At 39.4% G+C, this 27,537-nt stretch overlaps 1 protein-coding gene across 2 annotated transcripts in view; it reads right to left on the reverse strand.

Annotated features, from left to right (window-relative positions):
- alk (ALK receptor tyrosine kinase) overlaps positions 1-27,537 on the reverse strand; it is a 236,713-nt gene that overhangs the window by 89,120 nt on the left and 120,056 nt on the right. For both annotated transcript variants that reach the window (XM_081721954.1, XM_027020557.3), the window contains exon 4: positions 7,375-7,576. In XM_081721954.1, coding sequence (XP_081578080.1) covers positions 7,375-7,576 — 202 coding nt within the window. The remainder of the gene's footprint in view (positions 1-7,374; positions 7,577-27,537) is intronic.

The raw sequence follows: 27,537 nt of genomic DNA on the forward strand, positions 1-27,537 counted from the left end.
GTAAAAAGGATGGTGAGGGAGTCGATTCTTGCACAGAGATCATCTAGAAGGTGATGGTTCCTGCAGAAACCCAATGTACCAACCCACCCCACCTCAGTTGTGTAACAGCAATATTTAGTGCTATAAATTTCATCTTTTGCCAAGAGGGTCTTGCTTAAGAATGATAACTTCACCACAAACTTCTGCTTCTCATGTGTGCTAGCAGCCGGAACAACAGATATTTTGGAATCTCCTCTTCTGTCACTAATAGATCTAATGACTGGTGCTGTTTGTAAAGAAGCACCAAGTGGTAGCTCAGTGGTTAAAGTACTTGACTTGTAATCAGAAAGTTGCCAATTCAAGCCCAACCACTCTTGTGCTGCTGAGCAAGGCCCTTAATCCTCAGTTGCTCAACTTGTAATCAGTCACAGTTGTAAGTTGCTTTATATAAAAGTGTCAGGTAAATGAGCATGAGTGAAGTAAGTAAACAAAACAGAGGCAAATAAAAACATGTGGTCGTCTTAACTTTCTCATTCTGAAATTAAAGTTGAATAATGTTTTGGTAAAAATTCATGATTTTACATTTATGGAATTTGGCAGATGCTTTTATCCAAAGCGACTTACAATTCTGACTGAATACAGCTTGAGCAATTGAGGTTTAAGGGTGTTGCTCAGGGGCCCAATCATTGCAGGAGCTACCATTGTTCATTATATAAGCCTGCAAGTCTATTTACAGCTGTTAGACACGTCACAGCCCCAGCCCTGGCTGTTGAAAATACCTTTAATACTGAACAATTATGACAAATGTCTAACCTCAGCATCTGGCATCCTCCATTTTAGGCTTTCCACACTCAGTAATGAAGACTGAACACTATACAGATATCAAACGATTAAAGCCAAAATGCGAGAAAACAAATAAATACGTCATTTAAAAGTATATATCCCTAAAGGCTATGTCAACATTTCAAACACAGTGCAGCGTGGTACTTTGTATGTTTAACAAAACATACACACAGATGCTAGGCACAGTGAATAGCTTCTGTCTCTCAGGCGTGAAGCCTGACTCCATGTTTTTATATAACTGCATTGATTAAAAGCATCTGGATCATGTTCCTCCAGGATTTGCAGCAGAAGCTTCATATTTTATAGTGAAGTTTGTCTCTGAGGCCTCTCTGCTTTGAAAAGCTTTAACATGGATTTCAATTAATACATATTAACTTTTTCACTCCCTGTCTTCCAAAGGTATGAACAAGATAAGATTGCTTCCTGGAAGCCCCATGAGTCTTATATAAAAAATGGATCACTTGTTAAGAAGACTCTGAATGATTAAGAATGCATGTTTGTAAACCTGAATTAAATCTTTTCAGAGCACACTGCTGCAATTAGTTAACAGAATATACTTACCTCATCATAATTAGCAATGCTGTGTAGTGTGACACCGATTTACTGCTAGTTACAAAGAGCAGTTAAGACTTACAAATTCAGTGCATTTCTGATCACCCTAGATGTGAGGCTCTAGGTAGAATCATAAGACCTTAAACATGTATTGTTAAGCAAGCTCTCTATTGAGACAAATTTACCCTTACATCAGCTTCTAATTCTTTTCTGTAGGACAGCTCTTTCTGAAGGGATTCCTGTCATGTCATAAACAATCTGGCTTTGTACATTGCCATCTGACTTAGAAAATACAAATATCACACTTCTGCATTGGCTCATTATCGCCGAATGTTTTCATGTAAATGTTCAACTGCCCTTTAAGGTCATTTAAGGTCAGTCCCTGCCCGACTTTGACCTTTCCTTACTCTTGTTACTTATGACTACAACATGAAGTGCTCAACAGGGACAAGCTGGATACAACTTCAAATAACAAAACCCAAACACTAACATTGAATGCTGTGTGGGTCCCTACTAGTCAAAAGATCTCAGATAGGCTGTCAGTGGAATTGAGTGACGCATTTGAAAGTAGCACAGCTCTCGCCTCATTGAGTTCCAGTGGCAGGGGCGGCAGTTGTGAGGGTGCTGGGCGGATACTCATTTGCATATGAAACGGATGCAGGATGCAGACGATGGCTCATGGGAGCCTTGCCCTTGCTGCTGGAGGGTAGTGGGAGGTGCTGAGAGTGGGGGTGGGGGTAATGGAATGCACATACAGGGAGGGGGTATTTACACTTCAAACATCTCAAAGACAGAGAGTGGGGGTGGGAGAGGAAAATGTCTTCACGTTGAACCACTGGGCCTTGACAAAACACCCACAATGGGCAAAACTTTGTCTTTGTGCTGTTGGCAGTGCTGACAACAGGATTTCACTCCTGATCATCTAGTTTTCTGTCTGTCAAGGCAGACAGTGCTTAGTCCCTGTTTAACTAAACAGATATATAATGGTCCTAGGAGAAGCCACTGAATGTATGGAAGGCAGGTTCTGAGACTTTTAAAAAAAAATTCTGTAAATACCTTCTATACTACAGATGAGGATCACATTATAAAAAAAGCAGGCCAAATAAACATGAATTTTTTAAAAATGGCACAAATGTATATCTATCTAATTATATAGTTGTGTGATAGTTCAATATCTTTGCTTCTTTAGAAATAAATCATGAAAAAAAGATCCAAAGCTGAATTTTTTAAAAAAAGAGAATGACCTTCTGGTCTAATTTACATTTTAAATGCTAAATATCCTTTTTCAAAGCATTACAATGCAGTAAAAAGGATTGCATAGCATAAATTGGTCCTGATGTGCATGGCATCAGCAGTGAAGTGAAAAACAGAAGCTGGGTCTCAGAGATCCAAAGCAGTGCCCATGAATATGGAACCCCTGGCTTTATTCCCAGATCCTGGCAGGCAGATTCACCCCTGGCCCATCAGCTGTACTTTCAGGCACCTCTGGTTCAACAGCAAGAGGTCATCTCTGGCAGATGCTAAATGGATTATTGAGGAAAAATGCCATGAGGCCAGTAGCAAACAGAGTCCCGTGAAACGTGATACAAGACAAGCAGTGCCACTTGCGCTCCAGCGAAGATCTATAATTAATTTCCATGTATTGGGAATGGCATTTAAGGGGGTTCTGTATAGCTATGAAATTCTCTGCATATTCTCCTTGCCGTGAAATATCATGTAAGACAAACCCAGAAAAGAACAGAAATAGCAATGGCCTAGACTGTGTGAAATGACTAACAATGTCAGTTATGTTTGGGCAGATGTTAAGACAGGAGTGGAAAAGTAGAAGATTGTTCCCTCCCTCAGACCTATTCGAAGTGCACCATTAATGATATCTGGCTCTTTCTACCTGTAGCTACATGAAACATCTAAAATAGCATCTTTGGGATGATTGCAAATCCCTTGGTAGATGGCAAGCACATTTTCAAGTTATTTTTTCCTCCAGTGTATTTATGGCTATTGTTGTCTCTGGCTAATGGCCCCAGGCTGAAGTAATGTCTATCTGGAGCCTTTAAGGAGCAGAGAGTGGTGAGCTACATGGAAGGTTGAGGAAAATGGGAGAAACACAGTGTTAGGAGCACTCCCTCTCCAGGGAAGAAGTGATGAAAACCTTTGGCTGAGCTGAATGTAAACCAGAAAGAGAAGTAATGACCCATGTAAAATGAAGTGGTGGTGGTGGTGGTGGTGGGGGGGTAATGTATGATGTTGTGCCCTTTGGGCCTCCAGTGGTTTGGTTACCCACAGCATCAGGGGATCTTTGATTTCAGAAGACTCTGCATGGACCTTAATATCTGTCCTCAACTTTATGCCTATATATCACTCTGTAGGCATGTAGGAGGAGTGAGTTGTCTTTGAAAAGCTTATGGAAGTACATTATTGACACTACAGTCATCTGGAGAGTGTGGCATGAAGTTCTGTAGTCTATTAACCTGAGTGCAGAGTACTGGCAGTGCCTCTGCTCCAGCCCCAGCAAGCTGGAATCGTTCCATTTGAGCTGTCAGTGAGCTACATCATAATGAAGTGATATCCAGTGAGTGGATCAATCAGAAACCTGGAAGCAATATCTAGCTGAGAGCAAAGAAAAAGATAAGTAACTGAGCATGAACACTTAGTCATGCTGGAGAAATGATACTGTGCAATTTCCCCACTGTCAGAAAATGATCTCTCACCTCAAAACTGTATCATATAAGTCTAGATTTGAAACATGGTCGATTGTATTTCAAGACAACAGAAACTGCATATATTGTAGTATCTCCCATTTTGAGAAGGTCATGTTTCAGCTGTAAGTGAATCACATGATTGCACAGGTTGGTTTTGTTTAGTTGTTTCTTTATACATTCATAAATAAATTAATTCCACTTTACTCAGTTTACAATCAGTGATGGAGTAGTGGTGAAGTTCAGGAAATCCTATTTTCAAGTATGTGAAAAGTATTTTTAATTCCTCTACATTTCAAAATAAAATGCCTTACTGAATCAGGTTCAGTTATCATTTTAACAATTTATGCAACATTTATCATTTATCAATCATGATTTTGGAATTGAACGAAAAAAACTATAAAATAAAATTTTAAAAAACATTGAAAAAATAAGCAACTGAATGAAAAGCGCACCAATCAAGACCCAGTGCATGTTTTAATTGGCTGTAATTATTTCACTATAACAACCTAGCATAGCTATTAGGTATATTCAAGAGTAGTGCACAACATACACAACCACCAGAAAAATTGTCACTGGCTATGCTTGAAGGATTATTTATTTATTGACAGAAGTAGGAGTCATTCATTTTCAAAAACCTTTTTGACATTTCTGTTTCATATCTGCTCAGTTAACTGAAACTGTTCACTGTTCTATTTAACTACAGGATATGGGTACTTTGTTTACCACTGAATGAAATCTAAGAAATTCTTGCAGAACTCTAAATAATAAGATTAGACAAAATGGCATATTTCCAAAATAAATGTTTTATATTTTAAAATGAACAAACTCTCACTCAAACTCTCATTCATATAACCAGTGAATCAGTGACCCACTACTGTATTATCTTTCATTAACTGATGAAACAGGTGTTGACCAAGAGAAAATAAGAGTGAAAAGTATTAAGAAAAACTCTCAACAATACAGTTGAGACCAATTATTTAAATTAAAAGGATGCAACCTATAATTGGATCTCTTGAGGCTGCTAAAGCAGCATAATTAAACTATTCAATAATGCATTGCCTATACAATGTAAAGTGTCTGATTTAGCTAAAAGGTAGTCACTTTTTGTGAGTGAACCCTGCAAGCAATATGCAATCATTCTAAATCCCCATGGGCCTAGGAAATCCTATTTTCAATCACTAATCAGGCAATAGTTTAATCATAAAAGCTTAGAAGCATCTATCATTTCCAATCTTCTTAGATAAGAAAACTTTCCCTCATTGAGATAATCAGAACGGTGATTTATATGAGATTCAGCACAAATAAATCCTCATTCAGTAAACCTGGTCAATAGTCACAGTTCATAGAATAACTTTTGCCAAACCACAAATACACCCATCCACCCACATAGAACAGGATGACAACATTTTTAAAGTATAATCCCTTAGGCTGCAGTGCTGGTGGAGAATTTCACATCGACTGGGATATGTCTCTACCTTTGACCTTTGGTGGTGTTCAGTGGTACCTTAGTGGCAGTACCCCCTCTGAATGTCATTGATTTTGTGCATTAGTCCCTAGGGGCGAATGATGAACACAAAGCTAATCTTCCGAGGCAGCATTCCGCAGGTCACGCATGGCTCTCATGGAGCCCCCGTCTTAACCGCCAAGGTGCAGGCTGCTTTGTGGAGCGCGTAATCTCTTCCCGAGAGCACCCTGGAGGGGATTTGACTGTTTTCTTTTACTTGCATATTTTCCCATTTGGCATGCTTTTCTCTTCCCTCAACCATGCACCTCTTCACATACAAGAAGTTAACCAGAGTTAAATGGCACATAGTGGCTTCTACGGGTTACTGCAACTTTGCAGCCTGTTTCTTCCACATGTGTCTGAGCATTCGCCCAAGATCGGCCTGCTAAAAGCGCAGAAAGCAGCTCTATAACCCTGAGCAGTGCGCAGAATGCAATATGACCGAGATATTGCTTCACTCAGAGTTGGTCTTCTGACTGCAGGTTGAGAGATGAGAACCCACAGTCCCCCGTAAAGAGCCACGTGGCTGGGCTATTTTGGCTTGCTCTTCCAGTGTGATTTTCACTTTGTGCTTCTGAGCCGTGTGTAGTGAGGCACACTCCTCATTGGTTTGGGGGGGTTATTTGGGGAAAGGGGGTGTCTCGTGCAGAGGCAGGCTGTGCAGTGAGAAGGCGACTACTGCAGACTATAAATGAGAACAGCGGCCCTCACTGTGATCCATCTGTGGCTGACTACAAATGCTTCTCCCAGAGATGTGAGGGGAGATACATGTGTGGGCTTCCATCACATATGAACATTGTTTCATGTATTAATAATAAAGAGTGTGATGCAATTTAAAAGATCATAGCTTAAAGAAGAGGAATAAGAAACTTTCAATGGTGCTTCATAGAATAGTTTGGACTTTACAGTACAGTTCACTTAGTTGTAACCTTTGTGCTTGCAATGTACATGGTTAGCTACAGAGTACAGAAGTTGACCTGATTAACATACAGACTTCATGGAATATGCAGTGATTTCCTGTCTAGTTAAGTAGTTATTTTGCTATCAGTGCAAACATTTGACCATGCAACATCCCACTCCCTTATGGAGGGCACATAGCTATGCAGCAGTTGTGAATCTGACAAATATGAACAAGCCAGAGAAAGAAAAGGGCATCAAGGACACTGTATTACCAAAAGCTTAGCTGTAAACTCTGCTGCTTTCAAAAGCACACGGACATCATGTGCCATAAGATGTGAAATATTTTGGTGGATGTTATTACTAATCAACAGCTTACCAGATGACAAGGAACAATTTAATTGAAATCTGTTGACTTAGAGCGTGAGTGCTCATGGATGTAATAATGTACTAAGACTGAAATGATTAAAATGTGACTGGTGACTCTGGATTTGCCTAGCATGAAAGAGTCGGTTGTCAGAAATCTGAACAAACAGGTTTCTGAGCTCTTTTTTAAAAGATATTGTAAGTATGATAGTTCATAAACAATGTAACTAAAAGCCCTCATATGTCCATAATGCCATATTATAATTTCTACAAGCTGTAGAAGCCTTTAAACTGTCTTAAAATAAATAGCTGATGACTGCCTTTTAAAATCACAGTCTTTGCATATCATTATGGAATATGAAGGGCCCATGTGTTCTCAGCCCTGTATTAACTCTCTGAGCCAATTGTCTAAATCATTGTCGAGCAACGTATGAGGTGATTCAGCCTGAAGTCCTGTTCAATATGGTGTGGTCTGGAGTCCTGCTGGCAGCAGTCAGCAGTCTGAGCTAAGCTCAGTGATGCGAAGAAACTCACCCTGTGACGTGGGGGGGCTCAGTGGTAAGCAGAGACAGTGGTGGCTTGTCTCTCTCGATAAGCCACACTGTGTAGCGGCCCTTCTGCCTGGGGTGCAGGAAGAGCGTCACATCGAGACCACAGGGCTGGTGGAGCGTGCGAAGCCAGGGGCTGAGGACCCACGGCCCTGTCATGGACGAGCCGTTCACAGCCAGGAAGCGCCCTGCAAAGAAGGAGAGCAAGAGTTCCACCATTAGCATGCCACTTACGCCACTGTGCCTGGAAACATGAAGGTGTCCCCCTGTGCCAACTGCTTGCAAGGGGGACATCATGTACCACTGTGGGCTGTGGCCAAATATAATCCTCACACCTGGTGCAACAGCACTATAAAATGGATGCAGATGGAGTCATAGTGATGAGTGAGCGGAAAATGACATTGGGAGAAAAAAGAAAGAAAGAATGAAAGAGGAGAGAAATCAAGGCTCCATCTGCAAGCTTTGATTTATGGTTCCCTCTCTCAACAACCTTATTCACCTCCTTCAATCAGTAAATTTGATTGGGCTTGGGAAGAAGAAAGACAAAAGAGCAGAAAAACCATCTTTGGGAAGAAGAGAAATGAAAACATAATTTGTGGAAAAAATCATGGATACTTTAGTTTTATTAATCCAACTATATTCCACATGTATTTTTGTAACATTAGCAAACATTAGCAAAAATTAGCATAAGAAAACATTTTTTGCACTTTTATAGAAAAGCTTTCCACAAGTCTATACTAACTATAAAATCAGTGAGGTTTTGGGTGACTTCATTTTTGATATGTGAAAATTGGTCCTTGCAAAGATCTAATTCTAAAAATTTAGGACAAACCCATTAGCTATCAACAAATGTAAGTAATGGATTGTAAGTGTAGAGCAGTTACAGTTTCTGAGTGTCATTTTTTTAAATGTTGAAAGCTACATTTTTGAGTAAATTACACTGTTTTGGATCAGAGATAAAGCAGCTCAGTGGAAATATAGATGGAGATATTTATGAAAATGCCCATGAAAGCATTTTACAGTGGTTGTTCTGCTCAGATGTTGGAAAGGATACCTGCTGAATCTTCTTCAGGTGTCTAGTGACAAAAAATATGTAAAATCTATATAACGATTTAAATGTACACCTTGGGATTTTTTTTTTTTTTACTATGACAATCCAGGGCTCTGAAAAGAGATGAATTAAAATGCTGTTAGAGCATCGCCCAGGGAGCCGGGGGAGTGTGGTCATTTGTCTCCGTATCTTCATATCTCCATGGCCCCAGTAGCACATCCTTCAGAAAGGAATTTTTGTGTTACAGTGCTCTTTTCAAAATAGCACTGCCATTGGAATTCTGACCATGGACCCTATGGCAGTTCCTTTAAAATACACTGATGTCATAAACTACAAAGCAAATTACTCACATGCTATCAGTTCAGACAATTCCAAAAAGATGATTTGCATGCAGAGTGATAATCACACCCAAAATTAACACCATTAGGAAAGTGCATTTTCTCTACCTCATGTGCAATTACAAACTTAATCAGTACAAAGCATTTATTTGATGGATAACAATGGTTTTCCCTCACATTGAACTTTGCAGAAATAAAATAACCCGTGTTTAAATGTCCTCACTTTTTAAAATCCATGTCTGATATTTTTATAACATATTACTGTATATTATCAAACCATGCTAAATTAATTTAAAAGGCCCCATAATATTAATTTACTGTGTCTAACTCTATTGCCCTACATTTTTCCCTTTTTATAAGAGAATTGGAGGAAAAGAAAGGGATGAAAACCATGGTTTGGAAATTACATTAAATTGGTATTTGGTCATTTACATGAAACACAAATACAATGCATCCTTTAAAACAAATAAAATGTCTAAATGTGTGTTGCAGGATGAAGTCCACACACACACACACACACAAAAATGTTTTCATTTGGAAATATTAGGCTTCCTTCTCATTGCTTCAAGAAAAAGGTGAAGTTGTCAGGCTAGAAAAAATCAAAAGAACAACACAACAAGGCTTGTTCCTGTAGGTCATTTGTTCTCATGTAATTAGTTCCACAGTAAAAGCCAGGATAAGGTTTGACACTGTTAAAAATACTTTAAAGACCGAAGCCACCAACAACATCTTTCAAAATCCTGCAATGTGGGAGTAATGGAATAGAGATAATCACTGAATTTAAAGGGCAGTATTTTATAAACTGGTTTTTATTTTATTTTATTTTAATGGAACGTCCACTAAACTGTTTCATTAAGGATTCAGTTTTGTGTAATAGAGAATATTCTATTGAAAAGTTCACTAAACTGTTTCATTTAGGATTCAGTTGTGTGCAATAAATAATATCCTATTGCAGAGCTCTTCCACTCTGGGCACCAAATCTGATTTCTAGTCCTCAATTTAATCATCATCCTTAGTAAAACAAATACATAATGTAAACGAATGGCTACATTGTCATACACCTGATTTTAAATTAAGTCACAGTGCATACTCTTTAGTATCTGAAACACTATGTAGTACCTGGAGACCTGTGTTTTATGACATAAATTTACATCCAGCCATAAAATCCAGGACTGGATTTTACATTTGAGGTCCATAGTTGAACACCTATCTAGTATATCTGATAGCATAGCACCATGTGGGGTGGTATCTCTAATGTGGGTGTATCCCAAATACACCCAACCAAATACTGAAATGAACATTTAATACAATTTTTATTAAGATGAACCTGCTCTTAAAAGGATAGGTATAGCAAACAAATGCTTCATGGCAAACCATTTTTTAACACTTAGAACATGCAGATTGTCCTCATAATAGAAAAGAAAAAGTTATTCCACCCATGTTGATGTTTAGCATGTTTCTGCATACCTACCACATTAGTATACATCATGGGTTGCAATGACTGATATTGGTGCCTTATTAATAATAAGACTATATGAGATCTGAAACATACATATTCCCTTCCCTTTCCTATAAAAAGCACTGGACTTCTTTCATTTGCATAGCAAAGTCAAGGTTTTCAGGTTAGGAAAAAGAGAATGATATTTTCACCAAATCAAGCAGCAAAGTAAACTGCTTTTAAAATTACATGAAAATGTTTGTGCACATTTACAATCAGCACAAGCTCTGCTGTCTGTGACTGGTCATTTATCTATTTTTTTTTAGCAATAATTAACATAATATTCTGTTATTTTACAGCATGATCTTTTGTTTAATTTAAATTTTCTGGTTCAGGATTTTAATATATACTAAACTAGAACCTAATTGTAATAGCCACTCATTTTCTCTTCATGTCTATCTAAAATCTTTGTACTGTTGTAGCATGTTGCTGCAGTTACTTTTAATGGAAACAGCAAGACTACCAAACTACTACAGTAGCAAGCTGGCATTATTTTGCCTTGCTAAAAAACAATTATTTTTTTGTGTACACAGCTGCTGGTGAAATTTTGAGGATGACATATCCCCTCTGTATTCAGTAAGTAATTTCCTTTACTATTCTCAAATAATTGTTTACTAAGATTTATAATAGAAAATATTAATAGCTTTATTTCAAATATTTCATTTAAGAAATTATTTATTTTGCTAAAAATTGATTTTTGGATGATTGATATTGCTAAAAATATCTTTAAACAATAATGAAATCTGTATGTGCTTTAGGTAAACATTTTACATGTTATTGCATTTCAATGATGTTATCCAAAGCAACTTACAATTATGACTAAATGCAACTTGACTAATTGAGGGATATGGGTCTTGCTCAGGAGCCCAACAATGGCAACCTGGTGGTGTGGCTTGAATTGGCAACCTTTTAATTACTAATTGAGTACTTTAACCACTGAGCTACCACTGCCCCATTTATAAACCATTTAAGAAATGAAATCATGTCCCATAAGAAGGCATACCAATGTGGTTAACACTTATTATACTGCACAGACTGCATTGTTCTGTCTCTTGTGCTCAGCTCCTCAGCACCTGTTTGTTTGATTCCTTTTCTGTTGCCTTTTTTCTTCTTTCTTTTTTTGTCTTCAGATTCTCATGCCTGACACTAGGACACTTTGATCTCCACTATATGCTGCAGTGCCCAAAACAAAATGGCATTTCATGGAGAACAAAGCTACAAGTGGGTGCAGTGGCAATAACAAGTAGCATGAGAAGACTCAGTTGTGGCTCTGCAATGGCGTTTAAAAAGTCATGTAGCATCAGTTCAGACAACCAACGGTGATGCCCATGGGACAGCAATCCCTATCCTGCTTCCTCATACAGCAGAAAGGACCCATGCACTTGGTGTTATTCCATCTTCCTGGGGTACCATGTTGGAGGCAATTATTCACTGATGAACATGGCAGAGTAGGTTTTTAGCACCCATGTAGATATGCTGCTTGTATCAGCTTATCATTCATGAAAATTGTCTGGAAATGCAAAATTTGATGATAATGTCATTTAAAAAAAAAGAGATTCACTTGACTTCTTATTAAATACTAATGTTCAAATGAACTGTTTGGGAAGCTGTCAATAAAATATTTAGTCTTAACTAAATCACTGAGAAGGTGTTAACCATGCTTATACTAAAGGAGAACCTAAATACTTTAATTAATGAATCACTGTAAGCCTTCTACCAGTCAGGGAGACAAAAAATAAATTTTGAATGCAGACAGTAATCCATGTTTCATACAGAACTTAAATATGATTTCCAGTCCATGGTACATGCAGAAATCATGCACTTCTATTTAAGGAATGCGACTCCTCATAAATACTGCTTTTATTACTGAGGAAAAAAGAAACATGGGTGCTGAGATCCCACAGTTACTAAAAATAATCTAAAATATCTTATTAAAAAGATCTTAATGCTATAAGTAAATTAAAAATAACTCCAATTCAGTCATTCACTCACTTTCTTGTTCCACAATATATAAAGCAGGCAGAAAAAAATTGACATACTGCTGCTATATGCTCAGAAAGACAGACAGTACTTGTACATAAAACTCTGTTAACACATTCTAAAATAGATAAATGGCTTATAGTAAATTAAAGTCATATTTTCAGCCAACTTTTGCTTCTTTGACTCCAATTCCAGTCATAAATAATTTTTCCCCAGTGTGATAGCACATTATATCTATATATCACTGTATATCACACTAAGCCTTCCATCATACACGCTATTGCACGAGTGTTTGCAGTGCATGTTGGCAGTGTGTATATGTAAGATACATACATGTTGACTCCATTTGCAGTCATATTACGCAGCTTTAATTAACAAAATGAATGGTCTGTGCTTGTACCCTGGAGAGATTCATTATATATATATATATATATATATATATATATATATATATATATATATATAAACACCATAATATAGACATTTGCTAAGCTTATTCTCTTAATATTTTTGTACTTTATGATAATAGGTAACTCCATCTGTGTGCTCCTTTTACACTCCATCTGTGTACACCTATTGTTATTCATTGCGCAAAATTCTGATAATTGCGCAGATTGTCTTGTTAAAGGATATTTCATAGTGACACTAATAATATTAAATATTGTGAATATCACAAATTTGGTGCTGAACTCTATCTGAGCAGCCCACAGTCAGTGACGAGGCTAATGAGAGGGTGAGGGAGGCATCATGGTGGTAAAAAAGTAAAACAAAAGGTGAAATATGCATGGATGCAGAGTTTGAATGTAGAGGGAAAACCTTCACTGTATTTTATTAAAGTGACAAATGGCTAGTTTATCATATTTTCTGCCTGGACATGTTTTCTCAGACATTCTCAGCAGCTCAGCACATTGGTATGCCTTCTGAGAAGGAGCATCTATTTACACATGTAACACAAGCAACAGGGGTGAATGTGTTGTTATAAGAACATATTTAAAGGTTTTCTAAGAAGCGGAAAAGCTCCTGGTAATCGCTGTTGGAAGTTGTGTGATTTAGAGGAGTTATTTATTGGTAGCCCTGATGGAAGGAGTAGTCCCGACTCCTAATCTGATCAAAGATGCTATGGCATGCCTCAGTGCCAAAAAGGGCATACATGTAGTCCACATTATAACTATATATCACCTCCAGTTCAAATTGTAGGGCCAGAGAAAAACTCATTTCAGTGCATATTATTTTTTCTCCTTCTGAGCAGTAGGCAAAATGAAATCAATAGGCAATATGCCACCTCATTTATGGTATACTGTGATTACACAATAATGGAGCTCTCAGGGTGAGGCCAAAATTCTCAATTTCTCTATTGATCCACTTCTCAAAATGGAGAACAACTCCCTTATTTTAAACAAGAGACAAGGAGTGATAAATCCACTGGAATGGTTTTTTTTTTTCTTTCCATTTTTCCCCTTTTCTTTTTTTAATGCTCCATTGCTTTGCCCACACAAGCTTTGGTGTCTGGCTAGTCTGAATTATGGAGTGGTGCAGAGACAAAATAAAAACAGAACTGTATAGTTAAAAAAAAGACAGGTTCCATGTGTAAAATAAAATCTACTAGTTTTCAGTAAAGAGGTTATTAATTCCTACATGATGAAAATGTTGGGCATGATTATATTTCAACCTGCATGTGTATGAAAATGTATACATCATAAAAGACATGAAAACAAACAAGACTGACACAAACAACCTTTGATAAACCAAAAGTGGGAGGGGTAGGTTAAGGCAACTCTGTAAAAATACATATCACATTAGAAGGTGATTGCTTTATAGTTAGACAAAACAGAATGAATCCATAAATAAATGAGATCCCCTCAAGCACAAATACCCTTTGGCTTCAATTGCTTGACCGTGATAGATCTGTGGCCAGATAAAACTCCTGGTGGGGCTTTTTATCACACCGATGATCCAGAAAGGTGTAAAGGATTCAAGACTGGCGAATATTGTTCCTCTATAGAAAGCTCCACAGTTTCCACAGCCCTAAGTGGGTTCTTTCAGAGCAGACATATTACCTGATTAGGTAATGTTAAAAGAAGTTAATAACTCTATTATGGATAAGAGGGCACTATTTTTTTCTCTCTGTGTTGCTAGGAATTAGTTTTTCTCCAGGGACTGTGTGACAAAGGGGGAGGAGGAGAGTTAGAGGAAGTGAGGGTGAGTCATGGTCGAGTGTTAAACATGAGTAAGCATAGCTTTATTCTCTCACTCGTCAGGCACAAAGCCCAGTCCCTATTAATTAGACACATGTAATGTGCTCCAATTTATGTTGTTTACAACAAACACATATACACTCATGTTCAATATTTTACTGTGAATAACAAGGTAAAAGGTAGCTTTAGGTGAAAGACTGCATTAGAAAATGATTGACAAAAACAGTTGGTGAGCTTACATGGGGAAAAAAAAAGGTGATCAGCAGAAAAATTAGTGGTTTTCATTAATATGATTAAGAAATAACAATAAATGTATATTCATCTTTACAAAGTATGCTAAATGTGCATTAAAGGTAATGCAGATAATGTAAATGTTGTGAGCCAATATCACAGGCTGTTTTTATATTCAAGCACTGAAGCAATATCATTCGTCCAGTTTGAGCAGCAAAATGTGTAGCCAGTGTGGAACTGGAATAATTGTTGTGGTGCAGTCACAAATCACCTTACATTTACAGCAAACATGGTGTGCCACTGTAGAACTCACCAGCCAGTTCATTTTCCTCATCTGTTTAATTGAAGCCATGCCAGACAGTCTCTGAGACACATGTGCTTGCACTGTGTTGCCTTAGCCAGGCCTGATAAATTAAGTGTCCTTCAGCGTGGTCTGCTACCTGTGGCTTACTCTGCATGACTACTGCATGTACATTCAGTCGCCAGCTGAGCGTGCACATGAGGACATGTACATCTAACACACATGTGCACATATCATACACGCATGGTTTTAAGAGTCCCTCAGAGTGGGAATGGTGGTGATGGTCTAGAGTGGAGTGGGGTCACAGGCTGTGAGTTTGTAACTTTCAGGGGAGAGATGGAGTGTTTATGTTTCTGTGGACGAGGCGAACGACTGGAGCTAAGCGACAGCTCTTCGTGCGGCCCTCCACGCACTGGGAGCAGTTGGTGCGGGGGAGCGTGAGGGAGCGCTGGGGAGCATGAAGGAGCGCTGGGGAGCGTGAGGGAGCACGGGGCAGCATGAGGGAGCACGGGGGAGGCAGCAGCCAGGATGGCCCAGCATTCCGCTGCAGTGCACTTGAAGTATGGCCCTCCACTGAGTGAAGGCCATTAGCACCACACGCGCTCATGCTCAGCAGTTCTGACTGTTTATTATCAGACAGCAGTGTCACTTTGAGAGCTGTGTGAGTCCGACACACAGCACACACACACATGCACACATACACACACACACACACACACACACACACACACACACACACACACACACACAGGCACACACACGCACGCACACATAAGTTTAAGCAGAGCCCAGCAGATGTAGACCAGCAAGCTCCAATATTCTAATACATTATGAGATTAATTAGGGCTGTGTTTACACCTCCCCACCCTCAGCTCTCAGCTCCAGTTCCCTCCTGAGAGCCTCCTGCAGATGCCTTATCCCGAGCTCTGGAGTTAATTTACTTAGCCAGCTGATGAAGCCTAGGCATTAATTACTTGCCAGCATGGTGAGAGCCTGAGGAGGGGGTGGGGCTCAGCAGCTCACCTCAGGCAGCATCACAGAACAACCCCCACTCCATTATTCACAGTCTTTCTTCTCTGCAACTCTTCATCGCTTTATCACCAGTCGTAATAGCTAGTTCAGGCCTAAGACCCGTCAGGTGTAGTAATATAGTACCATCGAAGGACACACACACAAGCTCTATTTTATCCACCTCCACTCATTCTCATAAGTGATGGGAAATATTGGACCCATCGTAGACACCTTCCTATAATGTATTGAGAAAATACATGTATTTGAGCCTTAGGAAGGTAACGGAAATGAAGATTACAGCTGCACCCTGCAGTTTTAGGGCATTTTTCTCCACTGTGTCATTTTTGCAAATTTGGCAGTGCATATCGTAGTGTGTGCCAGGGTCCAAAGAGTAAGAGAAATCTCACAAGTCTTCAGGCATGTAGAAAATGCCTAGAGGAAAAGCTTCCACTCTCCTGCTGCTTCTAGAAACATGGGCACCTAGATGGGCACATGGGTTCAGGATGGCAGACGAAGGCAACCAATTTACACTCACATGCCTTCCTCTTCTCTTTCATCTGCCTTCTACTGATCTTCCACAAGCTTACATCAAAATAAACAGGATTGCAGCCACGTACATCTTGTGCCCTTTTGAGCCAAACATACAGATCGGGTGAAAGGTACTGGGAACACATGAAACTGGTGGCAAAGAAATATCACGCTATGCAAAACAGCTCTTCTGGAAAAGCACAAGCAAATACCGCAGAGAGTGATTGGATTTCCCACGCAGCCTCGAGAGATCCTAGTGAAAAATGTTTCATCTGAGTCATTTCTCAGCAAATGAAAAGAGATGATCATTTATTTGAATTACTGTCGGACAGACTGATTCAAAGGAGGAGGAGCAGAGTGGGCCCTGAGGAGAAACTCACCACAGCCAACCCACATCAGCCCATGAAAACCTTCTAAGGAGAGAGAGAGAGAGAGAGAGAGAGAGAGAGAGAGAGAGAGGTCTGAGATCTGAGATCTGACCTACTTAATGCTAAGTTTTAGTCAGACCCCTTTTTTGGATGATTAATTATTAATTCCCATAGTGTAAAAAAATAACATTATGAAAGACTGGTGTTGTGGGTGGGCCAATAGGAATAATAATCTTAATCATTCACAATAATTGTATTACTAGATTTTTTTGGATTAACATTATTAAGATAGTAGAGCAGGAATAAATGGACAATTCATTTATTCTTCCCACCAGTGATCTTTCCATCCATCCATCCATCCATCCATCCATCCATCCATCCATCCATCCATTCATCCATCCATCCATTCATATATTTAAAGCCTAACAATTTTTTAAAAACTAAAGTAACAGTAAAAACATTGTTTCTAAACTTGCAGATGATAATGGAAGAACTGAGAACAGAGGAACAAAGATTATTCTGGAAGACTGCAACAGTGCCACTGCAAAATGAACAGAATTTAATCTCCAGTTATACGCTCCCACTTCCCTGCAGTTTTTCCTGCTTGAGCACACTGATTCAATCCACCAAGGACTCGATAATTAGCTGATGAGCTAGATAAGTGTGCTTGAGGGAAAATGTGAACCTGTGTAGGGCAGTTGAGTTGAAATCTCTTGCCTTAGGGTGTGTCCAACTCAAATGTTTTTGGGTTCTCTTAGAGCCACACTGCTGATTTACCATATTGCAGTCAGCGTGGTGTAAAGCCCTCCATGCTGATTACACTTATGTCTCCTACCCATGAGGCAGTGTAGTGTCATACCTTTTCTCCATGGAGACAAAGGTTAGTAGAAGTTACTTTCCACTAACTAGACAATCATGTCAGCAGCCTCTGTAGTAGCTGTTGATCAGCTATTAATAGGGGCTAAACTGAGCATATCATTGACAATATTACAAGGTTTTGGAATATTTGCATATTTGCATCCTTTGGTTGGTACCAAATACTGTAATATGCAAATTTGTACCAAACAGCCAAAATGTCACCTGAATTACTTTTAAAACATATGAAGGCAACTTTATCTATTTAACTTCTGAACTTCTTTTAGTACCTTATATGGCTTTGCTAGTTGAGCAGACAATCCTGTCATGCTTTTGCATACATATTGTATCATATTTCTTTCTAACTGTCTCTCACTTCCATCTTCTCTCAGACTGGATCTGCATCATTGTCAAACCCAGTTCTTATTGTCTCCTCTCCATAGCCCATTCAATATTCCTGTCATTACCACCATATCACACACATCATATATTGCTACACGTGGATTCTCAGGCCCACCCCTCACTTCTCTCTCTGTCCATCTGTGCGTGTGTGTGTGTGTGTGTGTGTGTGTGTGTGTGTTTGTGTGTGTGTGTGTGTGTGTGTGTGTGAGTTTGTGTGTACTATGTCACTTGCTGTGACTGGGCCTTTGAAGGGGCTTGAAAAACAGCCTTCACTGATATCTCCCTGATTTCTTTCATCTCATGTCGAGAGTAGCACTCGGTGCCAGCGGCTCGTCCTACATTATTTCAAAGTCTGAAGCAACACATTTATAAGATGTAGAATAAAGGAGCCTGGAATTACAATTCCTCACACAGCAAACATATATATCACGTCCATACTCTGTACAATTATTAATCACATGGTCTAATGTAAAATAAAACAAACAAAATGACCCACAAAAAAAGAGGCAGCATACAAAACTAGACAGAATCAGCAGGCCTGTTGCCTGAAAGAGGTTTAGTGTGAGAGTTCATTTTATCCCCATATCTTCCAAAATCACTGGCTCCCTTAGTAATGATGAAAAATGGCTTTGAAAGATGAATGTTATTTTTCACCTTGGTCACATGAGACAGCTCTTTTCACTGACATAAAAGTATTCAAATATTTTTTTTTTCTAGAAACATGTCATAATTCTATTACATATTGAGCACTAGTGCTGTCATAAAAAAAAAATGCTGCTTAGATCAATACCCACAAAGGCTTGTCATCATGGTATACCAGAAGAATAAGATTAGGCCCAGTAAGAGACCTGTAAGTTTTAATATTCCTGACCATCCCCCATGTTCTGTCATTCCATATTTGCATGTCACTTAAAAAACACTCAAAGTTGTTATGCATTTTTCTATTTATTTATTTACTCAGTTTTAAAATTTTCACTTTTTTTGCATGCATATTTTGTTGAATAAAATTCTGATTTTCACTTGCAAGCAAACTGTCCAAAGACATTCTGTCTCACACATACATTTCTGCAGATCACTGCTTTCCCCCAGGGGCTGATGGGATGGTCAACCACACAGAGTGTCTGCATCAAAGGCTCCTTTGAGGTGGCCTCTCTAGGGCTCTCTTAAAGCACCACTGTTCACTTCCTTTAATATGTGTCATTGAAATACTATCCATTTCAGATTGTGAGCTTTTGAGAAGCTCTTCATTAACATGTTTTACATTAATTCATCCTGCTGTGTACCCAATGTACTATTTGACCTCATGATAATGAAGATTTTTTTAAATATTAAATAATCATAAGAATGAATCATGAGATTTTGTATAAAATCACAGTCAGGTTTACAAGTGAAGCAGTTCAAGGGTCAGACACTAGCAATCAGACCTCAAACCAATCCAACTAACCTAACCCTAACCAAAATCCAGTTAAAATCCATGTTTATAACATCTTATTGTGTATGTTAAGATAGTATGCTAAGATGGTATGTATTATACCTGTTACATATTTAGTGACTTCTCAGGTTAACATCTACATATATGAACTTGGATGCTTCAAATAAAGTAAAAAAAACAACAACTGAATTAATCAGATTATAAACAAGTCTTATTTAGAGGATTAATTAAAAGCCTTTTGACTAATCTACTGAATGTATTCAGATACTTCACTACTGCTGCATCATTGATATGGTACTGAGAGTCTGTTGAGTGTTTATGCAGTCTAAAAAGGACCACTCAAAATAAAGTGTTGCCCTTTTTTCCTATCTCACATCACTGTACAAGCAAAAACACACACGCACACACACACACACACACACACACACACACACACACACACACACACACACACACACACACACACAAAAACACATGCAAAGTTGCAGTAACATGCAGAATCATTTACTGCAAGAAAGAGAGTGTTGAGTAAGGTTTTGAGATGGTTTTTGAGACTGGAAGTGCATAATAGTGCAGAATAGTCTTGAAGAGAAAATAGTTTCATTGACTGGAGGCCATGACACTTATCCCAAGCAATGACTAGTCTAAATTTTCAGAACTGAAAGTGTGAGTAGAAGAGAAGGGGTGAAGAACCTTGGCTAAATAGAGCGAATCTAGGCCATGTAGGGATTTGGTGAGTAGTAGGGGGACTTTAAATTGAGCAGAGAGAAGGATATACTGTGTATAGGGGACTGGGGTGATATCAGCAGAGAGAAGGGTAGACTGTGTATAGGGGACTGGGGTGATATCAGCAGAGAGAAGGGTAGACTGTGTATAGGGGACTGGGGTGATATCAGCAGAAAGAAGGGTACACTGTGTATAGGGGACTGGGGTGATATCAGCAGAGAGAAGGGTACACTGTGTATAGGGGACTGGGTTGATATCAGCAGAGAGAATGGGTAGACTGTGTATAGGGGACTGGGGTGATATCAGCAGAGAGAATGGGTAGACTGTGTATAGGGGACTGGGGTGATATCAGCAGAGAGAAGGGTACACTGTGTATAGGGGACTGGGGCGATATCAGCAGAGAGAAGGGTAGACTGTGTATAGGGGACTGGGGTGATATCAGCAGAGAGAAGGGTACACTGTGTATAGGGGACTGGGGTGATATCAGCAGAGAGAATGGGTAGACTGTGTATAGGGGACTGGGGTGATATCAGCAGAGAGAAGGGTACACTGTGTATAGGGGACTGGGGTGATATCAGCAGAGAGAATGGGTAGACTGTGTATAGGGGACTGGGGTGATATCAGCAGAGAGAAGGGTACACTGTGTATAGGGGACTGGGGTGATATCAGCAGAGAGAAGGGTAGACTGTGTATAGGGGACTGGGGTGATATCAGCAGAGAGAAGGGTAGACTGTGTATAGGGGACTGGGGTGATATGAGCAGTGTTTTTAGAGAAAAATGTAGCTGTTGGGTTTTGAATATATTGTACATGATGTATGTTTTGTTAGGAATGCCAGTAAAGAGAGAGTTGCAATAATAATGGGAAGATATGTAGGTATGGTCCAGAGTGTGTGCAACAGACATGTTAAGAACTCATGTCTGATTGTTCCTGAAGAAATGCGACAAGCTGAACAAGTGTTTTATAGCAGTATGCATGCCACATTTTTCCTATCCTTTTATTACCATCAATTAAGCAGCACTTAAATGAAGATAGTTCTGAAAAAATGCATATTACAAAAAGTTACATATTTCCCATGAGCTCATGAGGTGTGATTCTGATGAATGTTCACAAAGTAATCTGGTAAAAAGTCAGTTGGCAGAGGATTTACAATCTGTTAAGTGTGCAAAGTTGTGATAGATGCATGTGAACTGGCAGATGCTAGTCCTGGAACAGCTATTTAGTTACTATTCCCAATAAAACGAGGTGAAAGCATATTGGGCTTTGAGAGATACACCACAGAGTGAGGCATGCACCCCTAACAAAGGAACGTAAGCAGTGGAACGCATCAGCTTCTAACCCAAATCTGCTCAGCTCCTCCCCAGATATGGCTGGTGTGTGTGGGGCCATGGAGGGGGACACCGGCTACGTAACTGCAGCCTGAGCTGAATTCTTCTTTGTCACTCATGCCCAACCCACCATCAAAGCTTTCTATAAGCGGATCTCCCGATGACAGAAATGGGACCATGTCCCACCTTTGAAGTGCAAAACCAGGAGAAAGCAGGTGGCTCTGCTCGCCAACTAGATTTGTTGGGCTTAGCAGCAAACGTGCAATAGGGAGTGGTGGCATTCTCGCAGTGAAACTGATGCTGAAAATGTTGTATTTTGACTGTTGACACCAAATGGGTATAAACGGGCAATTCAGTTTAGAAGCAGTAGGAGAAATGGTCATGGTTTCATTTCTTGTGCCAAGCACATGCATTGGCTGCCAGGACGTTTAGCATCCTGCTCTGTTTTCCACAGCACCTGAGGCAGAGATGTGGATGCAGGATATCTAGACAAGTCATGATCATTTCAGCAGGACAGCTTCAGAAGGAAGACGTGCATTTATTATTATTATTTTTTTTTTTGCAGTTTTGCAAAGAGGGAAAACAGGGTATTGTTGTCTGCCAGACATAAGCCTTGTGATTTCCCTTAGTGTTCCCTGTCCTTCTGTCACTAGGCAGAAATGTCTCACCATTTTATTTATCTATCTATTTATTTATTTATTCTCAGGGAAAATGCTGCCCTGTAATATTTAAATTAGCTTATATGATCAAAACTTTCGCACAAGTGTGATATGTTGTCGTTGGTTTTCTTGTTTGTTTTTTTTTGTGTGTGCTTGTTGTGTGCAGGTTATAAACTAGAAGCAGTGACGTGGTTCTGTCATGTTCTCTAAAGGCAAAAGTGCCATTCCTGTAATTCCAAATAAACCAATGTCCCCAAGGTCTACCATAAAGACATTTATGTTTCACGTCCATTTTCAAACATTGACCCAAACCTAAGCAGGTGCCCCAGATGGTATGCTTACCCATTTGCAAGCATCGACAAACAGTCTGGCATAGGCAGTTAAATCACAGAAGAGATAAATACTGACTATAAGCACACTTACTCATGAGTGATGAATGTTTTTAACAGCTCAGTTTCCACCTAAAAACAGATATGGATATCCTAAACAGCATTGTTCTTAATTTTCTTCCTTTCTGTAGCAAAAAACCACAACATAAGAAACCTACACCATCTTGGGCTCATATGTCAGGAATGCTCCTTACAGCATCATCTGGCTTCTGTCTCACAGCAGCTGAATGTGATGAGCCAGTTCTCTTGGCTACTGCTTTCTCTGTGATCCTCACTGCACTCGCTGCTGTTTTGGCTCTGTACCCATTGTCTTGATGGAGAGCTGTTGTGGCTTTCACCATGGTCTTGAGAGGTGGAAGTCCGGTGGCGTGAAGAGGAGTGCAGCGAGCACTCCCATAATGCTGCCTGCTTCTCCGCAGGCCATATTGAAACGTTACATGTGTAAATAGTTGTTAAATGGCAGATTTGTTTGTGTGTTTGCTTGTCTAACCTTATAGTGTCTTTTCTAGTTTACTTAAGATGTTAAAGTTTTTCGGTAACCCCTCCCCATTTTCCACAACTTTTTGCTTGTTGTTTGGTGCTAGCCTTTGTTAAGGTTGAACTATATGAAAAATAATATTTACCTCTAGCAGAAATGGTGTTTTCTGGTTCTGGTTCTGGTGCTTCTTACCTGCTGATGTTACACAGTGGAGCTTCAGAGACTGGTCATCTGCTAGACATGGTTGCTGCTCTCTGCTCATTTTCTGGAAAACCTAATTGCAGCGTTACTGAACTCCCACCTCTTAAAGGCAGAGGGTATGAAGAAGCATTGCAGATGACGTCCATGAACAGCCTTGGTTGGTTATTCATGTGTGTGCAGTGTGTTGTAACGGAGATGAAGTACTGAAGGGCTGTAATTTATTACTTACGTTAGGTTTGCAGCTTTCAGGCAGACCAATGAATAATCAACCTGAAGTATTATGCAAAAGTGCAGAATTGAGAATTAGTTGTGTGATTGCATCAGGGACAGTGGGAGTGTCACACATTTTCTGTTTAGAGTTTATTTGCGGTCTGACAGATTTAAAGCATTCTATTTTTCTTTGGTTGAGAACAGCCATGAGCTGTGAAGGGGCACTAGATGACCTGTAGCTCCACTACGTCAAGGGATCTGTGAGTATAACCTAAGGATTTATATTGGTAAGATATGTGGCCAATTAATGAATAAATACATTTTATAGTTATGCATAGTCAACCATCCAGTTGGAGAGTGTTCAGGTTGGAAATATAAATTGGTATTTACAATTAAACATTGAGCAAAATATAATGTGATGGTTATTTTGGGAACAAAACTACTTGTTTTAAAGGGATTCTTCTTGTTAAATAACATTGGTTGAATCTTTCTCTAAGTGGGTGTTGTCTGCCTTCCTTAAAGAGTTCTTGGACTTGCTTTAAATAAAATGTAATTGCAATAAAATGTTTTCTTTTTCTAAACATCTATGAACATTAGTAAACTGACATGCACTCTTGTTTTTACACACACACACACACACACACACACACACACACACACACACACACACACACACACATCTGTGAGGAGTTGTAAGAAGGCAGAAACAGGCAGATTGTGGAAGAGGTCATGTGGAGCATTACAGTTATTAAGGCAAGCGAATATAGTATTCCAAACACAGGCAGAGGTCAAAAACAAAAATACACAATACCAGCTCAAAACCAAGACAGATAGCAGTACAAAGAGAATGCTTAGTATGCATGGTCAAAACTGGGGCAATACTTCTCAAAGAAGTCTTGATATGAGTTAATCAGGTAACAGGTGGTGTTAATCAGAAGTCTGAGGATGACAATATAGGAAGTCTATTAGTGGAGACAGATGTTGTGACTGAGCGTGATGGGAAATGGAGTCTGGCGGTGCCGTGCTGAAGGGCTGCATGACAGGAGTAGGCCTTGCGGCTTCAGATTGCTGCTTTCTTACTGATCTGAAAGCAACGATCCTACTGTGAGCCCCCACTGGCATCTGAACTTCCTTATTTAATCCTTATTTAAAGTTAATCCTTATTTAAGGTTAATCCTTATTTAAAGTTGGTAAATAAGGATTTTACCTACTACTTTTAATCAAGCAATTATTCTTTAAAATTGAGATGGCCGGTTTAAGTCGTTAGCCAGTATAAGTCCAAATCTATTTACCTGTTTCCCTTTCTTTGTCCTTTAGCCAGCTGTGTGTGTGTGTGTGTGTGTGTGTGTGTGTGTGTGTACAAAGGTGAGTAAATAAAGGTGAGTATATAAATGTCCTTGCACATCACTGTTCAAGGTCTTGTTATACTGTATTCTAATGGCATAAGAACATAAATGTGATCTCTCCTCTGAATTGTAGTTGAAGTCTGAACCGAACCTTTCTGGCCTGATATATATGCCCAAATATTACAAAAACAAGTTTTCCTTTTCAGCCTGATGCAGGCCAGCCTCTTTTTGTTGGACTGGATACACATGCTGATGTTCCATTTGATAGCTATTTAGATGATGGGTTTAACAGTACACAGCCATGTTTGGCCATCCTCTCTGCTGCCCATCTCTTGTTGGGCCTGTGTTTATTTCTACGTCCTTTCTCCCATATGCCTGCATGCAAGGCCAAACTCATGCTGCGTGATCTCAATAGCACTAATCAACTGAACATCTTCCTCTTTCTGCTCATTCGAAGCTAATGCCATTAGAAGAGATGCATAGCAATGGCGGCTGATGAAATTAGGCTCCGCACGCTGAGCTAAAGCAGCACCTCCCTAAATGAACACAACCGGATCACCGTGCACAGCTCTGGCACCGACAGCCTCATCAGTACATGTCAGGACCTAACGGATAGACTCTCGGGACAAGCACCAGGTCATTCGCCATCGAGTGCAGTGCATGAGCGCAGAGGAGGACTGAGGACTTGTGATGTTTGTTTATAGCAGGGGTGGAGGGCTACCACCCTAGCACCAACACTGCACTAACAAACCTAATGGACCTCCTCATTAGCTGGCTTAAAAAAATAAAGAATTATGACTGTTAGAGTTAGCCCTTGTATTGTAGTTCACATTTGTGTGTGCTTGTAAATACTGTGGAATGGGTTTATGTGATTGTTCTTGGCAACATATGCCTCCATTTATCTACATTGACTATATTTATGTTTACTATACACTGTTTTTGTACTGCATTCATTCAAAATAGCACATGCACTTAAAATGAGTATGGGGTTGTTGTGAATAGAATGCCTGAATTAGCGGTACATAATTAGTAGCATGAATTAGTGGTACATGAGAACAGTTCCTAGTCCAGATGTTCGTTTATTGCTAATGCCAATGCCATTAGATCCAAGGCCAAAACACACACCAATCTGTGTTCACAGCCATAGAAATTATGATCAAATTAGCTGTGAAAAGCAGAACCAACAAATACACAACAGTATATCGCTTATACCAAAACTCTCAAGTCAAGCAATAGGTATGTTTAACCCCAGATATTAAATGTTTACCTTGAGTTCAGGATTCAGCTCTGTCCTCGCAAACACAGCTGTTAAAAAAGCTGTCCCTCAAAGAATGTTTCGTCTGAGCAAAGAACAGAAGTGCCAGAGGGATGGCAATAAATAGAACAAGAAGTGAAGTGCATATGGGCTACATTGCAAAAAAAAGCTTCTGAATGGATAATACTCCAATCCTTGTAACCTTGGTGAGCTAATGCACATACTGGAGTACTGCACTTCTCACATGTTTCTTTCTCTCTCTCTTTCTCTCTCCCTCTCTCTCTCTCTCTCTCTCTCTCTCTCTCTCACTCTCACACACACACACACACACACACACGCACGCATTTTACCACATTAGGAGAGATGGTAGATGCCAATGCCACCGGCCACCAAACACTCGGTGTGTCTCCACTAAACTAACCATTAAAGCTTCTGGGTGTCTGCTGTATTTCTCCCCCATGTTCTGACATTCCATGGAAGACACAGCATGTTGTATGTAGCTTGAATAATTCTCCCTACCTTGATCATTAGATATTATTCACCACTGACATTCACACACACACACACACACACACACACACACACACACGCTTTCCATCATTACCCCTTCAAAATATACACTTGCTTCCTCTTTCCTATAGAGCTCTTGTGAAACATGAAAGGTAGTATGGCTGGGGTCTTTTTTTAACATCACAAAATGTCCATTCTTTCCAAAAAAAGTCACCATTACTTGATGCATCATTTATAATAGGGCCTTAGTTAAATGGTAATTATTTGGTCAATTGGCTTGATAGACAAGTATTCATTTGTGTGGCTTCTGGAGTAGATGACAATATCATTATTCCAATTAAACACAGGCAACCTGACTCCTTAAAGAGTGTGCTGACTGATATCTCATCATAACGGTCTCTCTCTGTCTCTCTCTCTTCCTCTCTTCCTCTCTCTGATTAGGACAGACTGATGTGTAAATCCTGAGAGAGAAACACGATTTCAAAGTTCGACCTGCATCTGTATTCTTTCCATGTATTTAGACTTGAGTAAAAATATGCCTACCCCCAGTCATTCATCTTTCTCTCCCTTTCCATTTCTCTTTTTTCTTTTATTAAAAATGTTGGTGGATATATTGAATCGGTTATAGCTTTCGTGACTGTGTTTAACAAGGACAGTGTCACGAAATGGTCTGTGACAAATGTCCATCATCAGTCTTCTAAAGCATGTCACCTAGATGGTGATGTCTAGGAGAATACGTGCATATCTAAGTTTTCTACTTACTCGTGCATCACTGAAAAATATTACAGGAATGCTTTAAATCTCACCTTTTGTCTTAACAATGTGCTGTGTAGCAACTGGTGTCTGGAAGATGTTTTGC

Source organism: Electrophorus electricus, chromosome 10 (genome assembly GCF_041902795.1).
Source record: "Electrophorus electricus isolate QZ-2024a chromosome 10, ASM4190279v1, whole genome shotgun sequence".
Lineage (NCBI taxonomy): Eukaryota > Metazoa > Chordata > Actinopteri > Gymnotiformes > Gymnotidae > Electrophorus > Electrophorus electricus.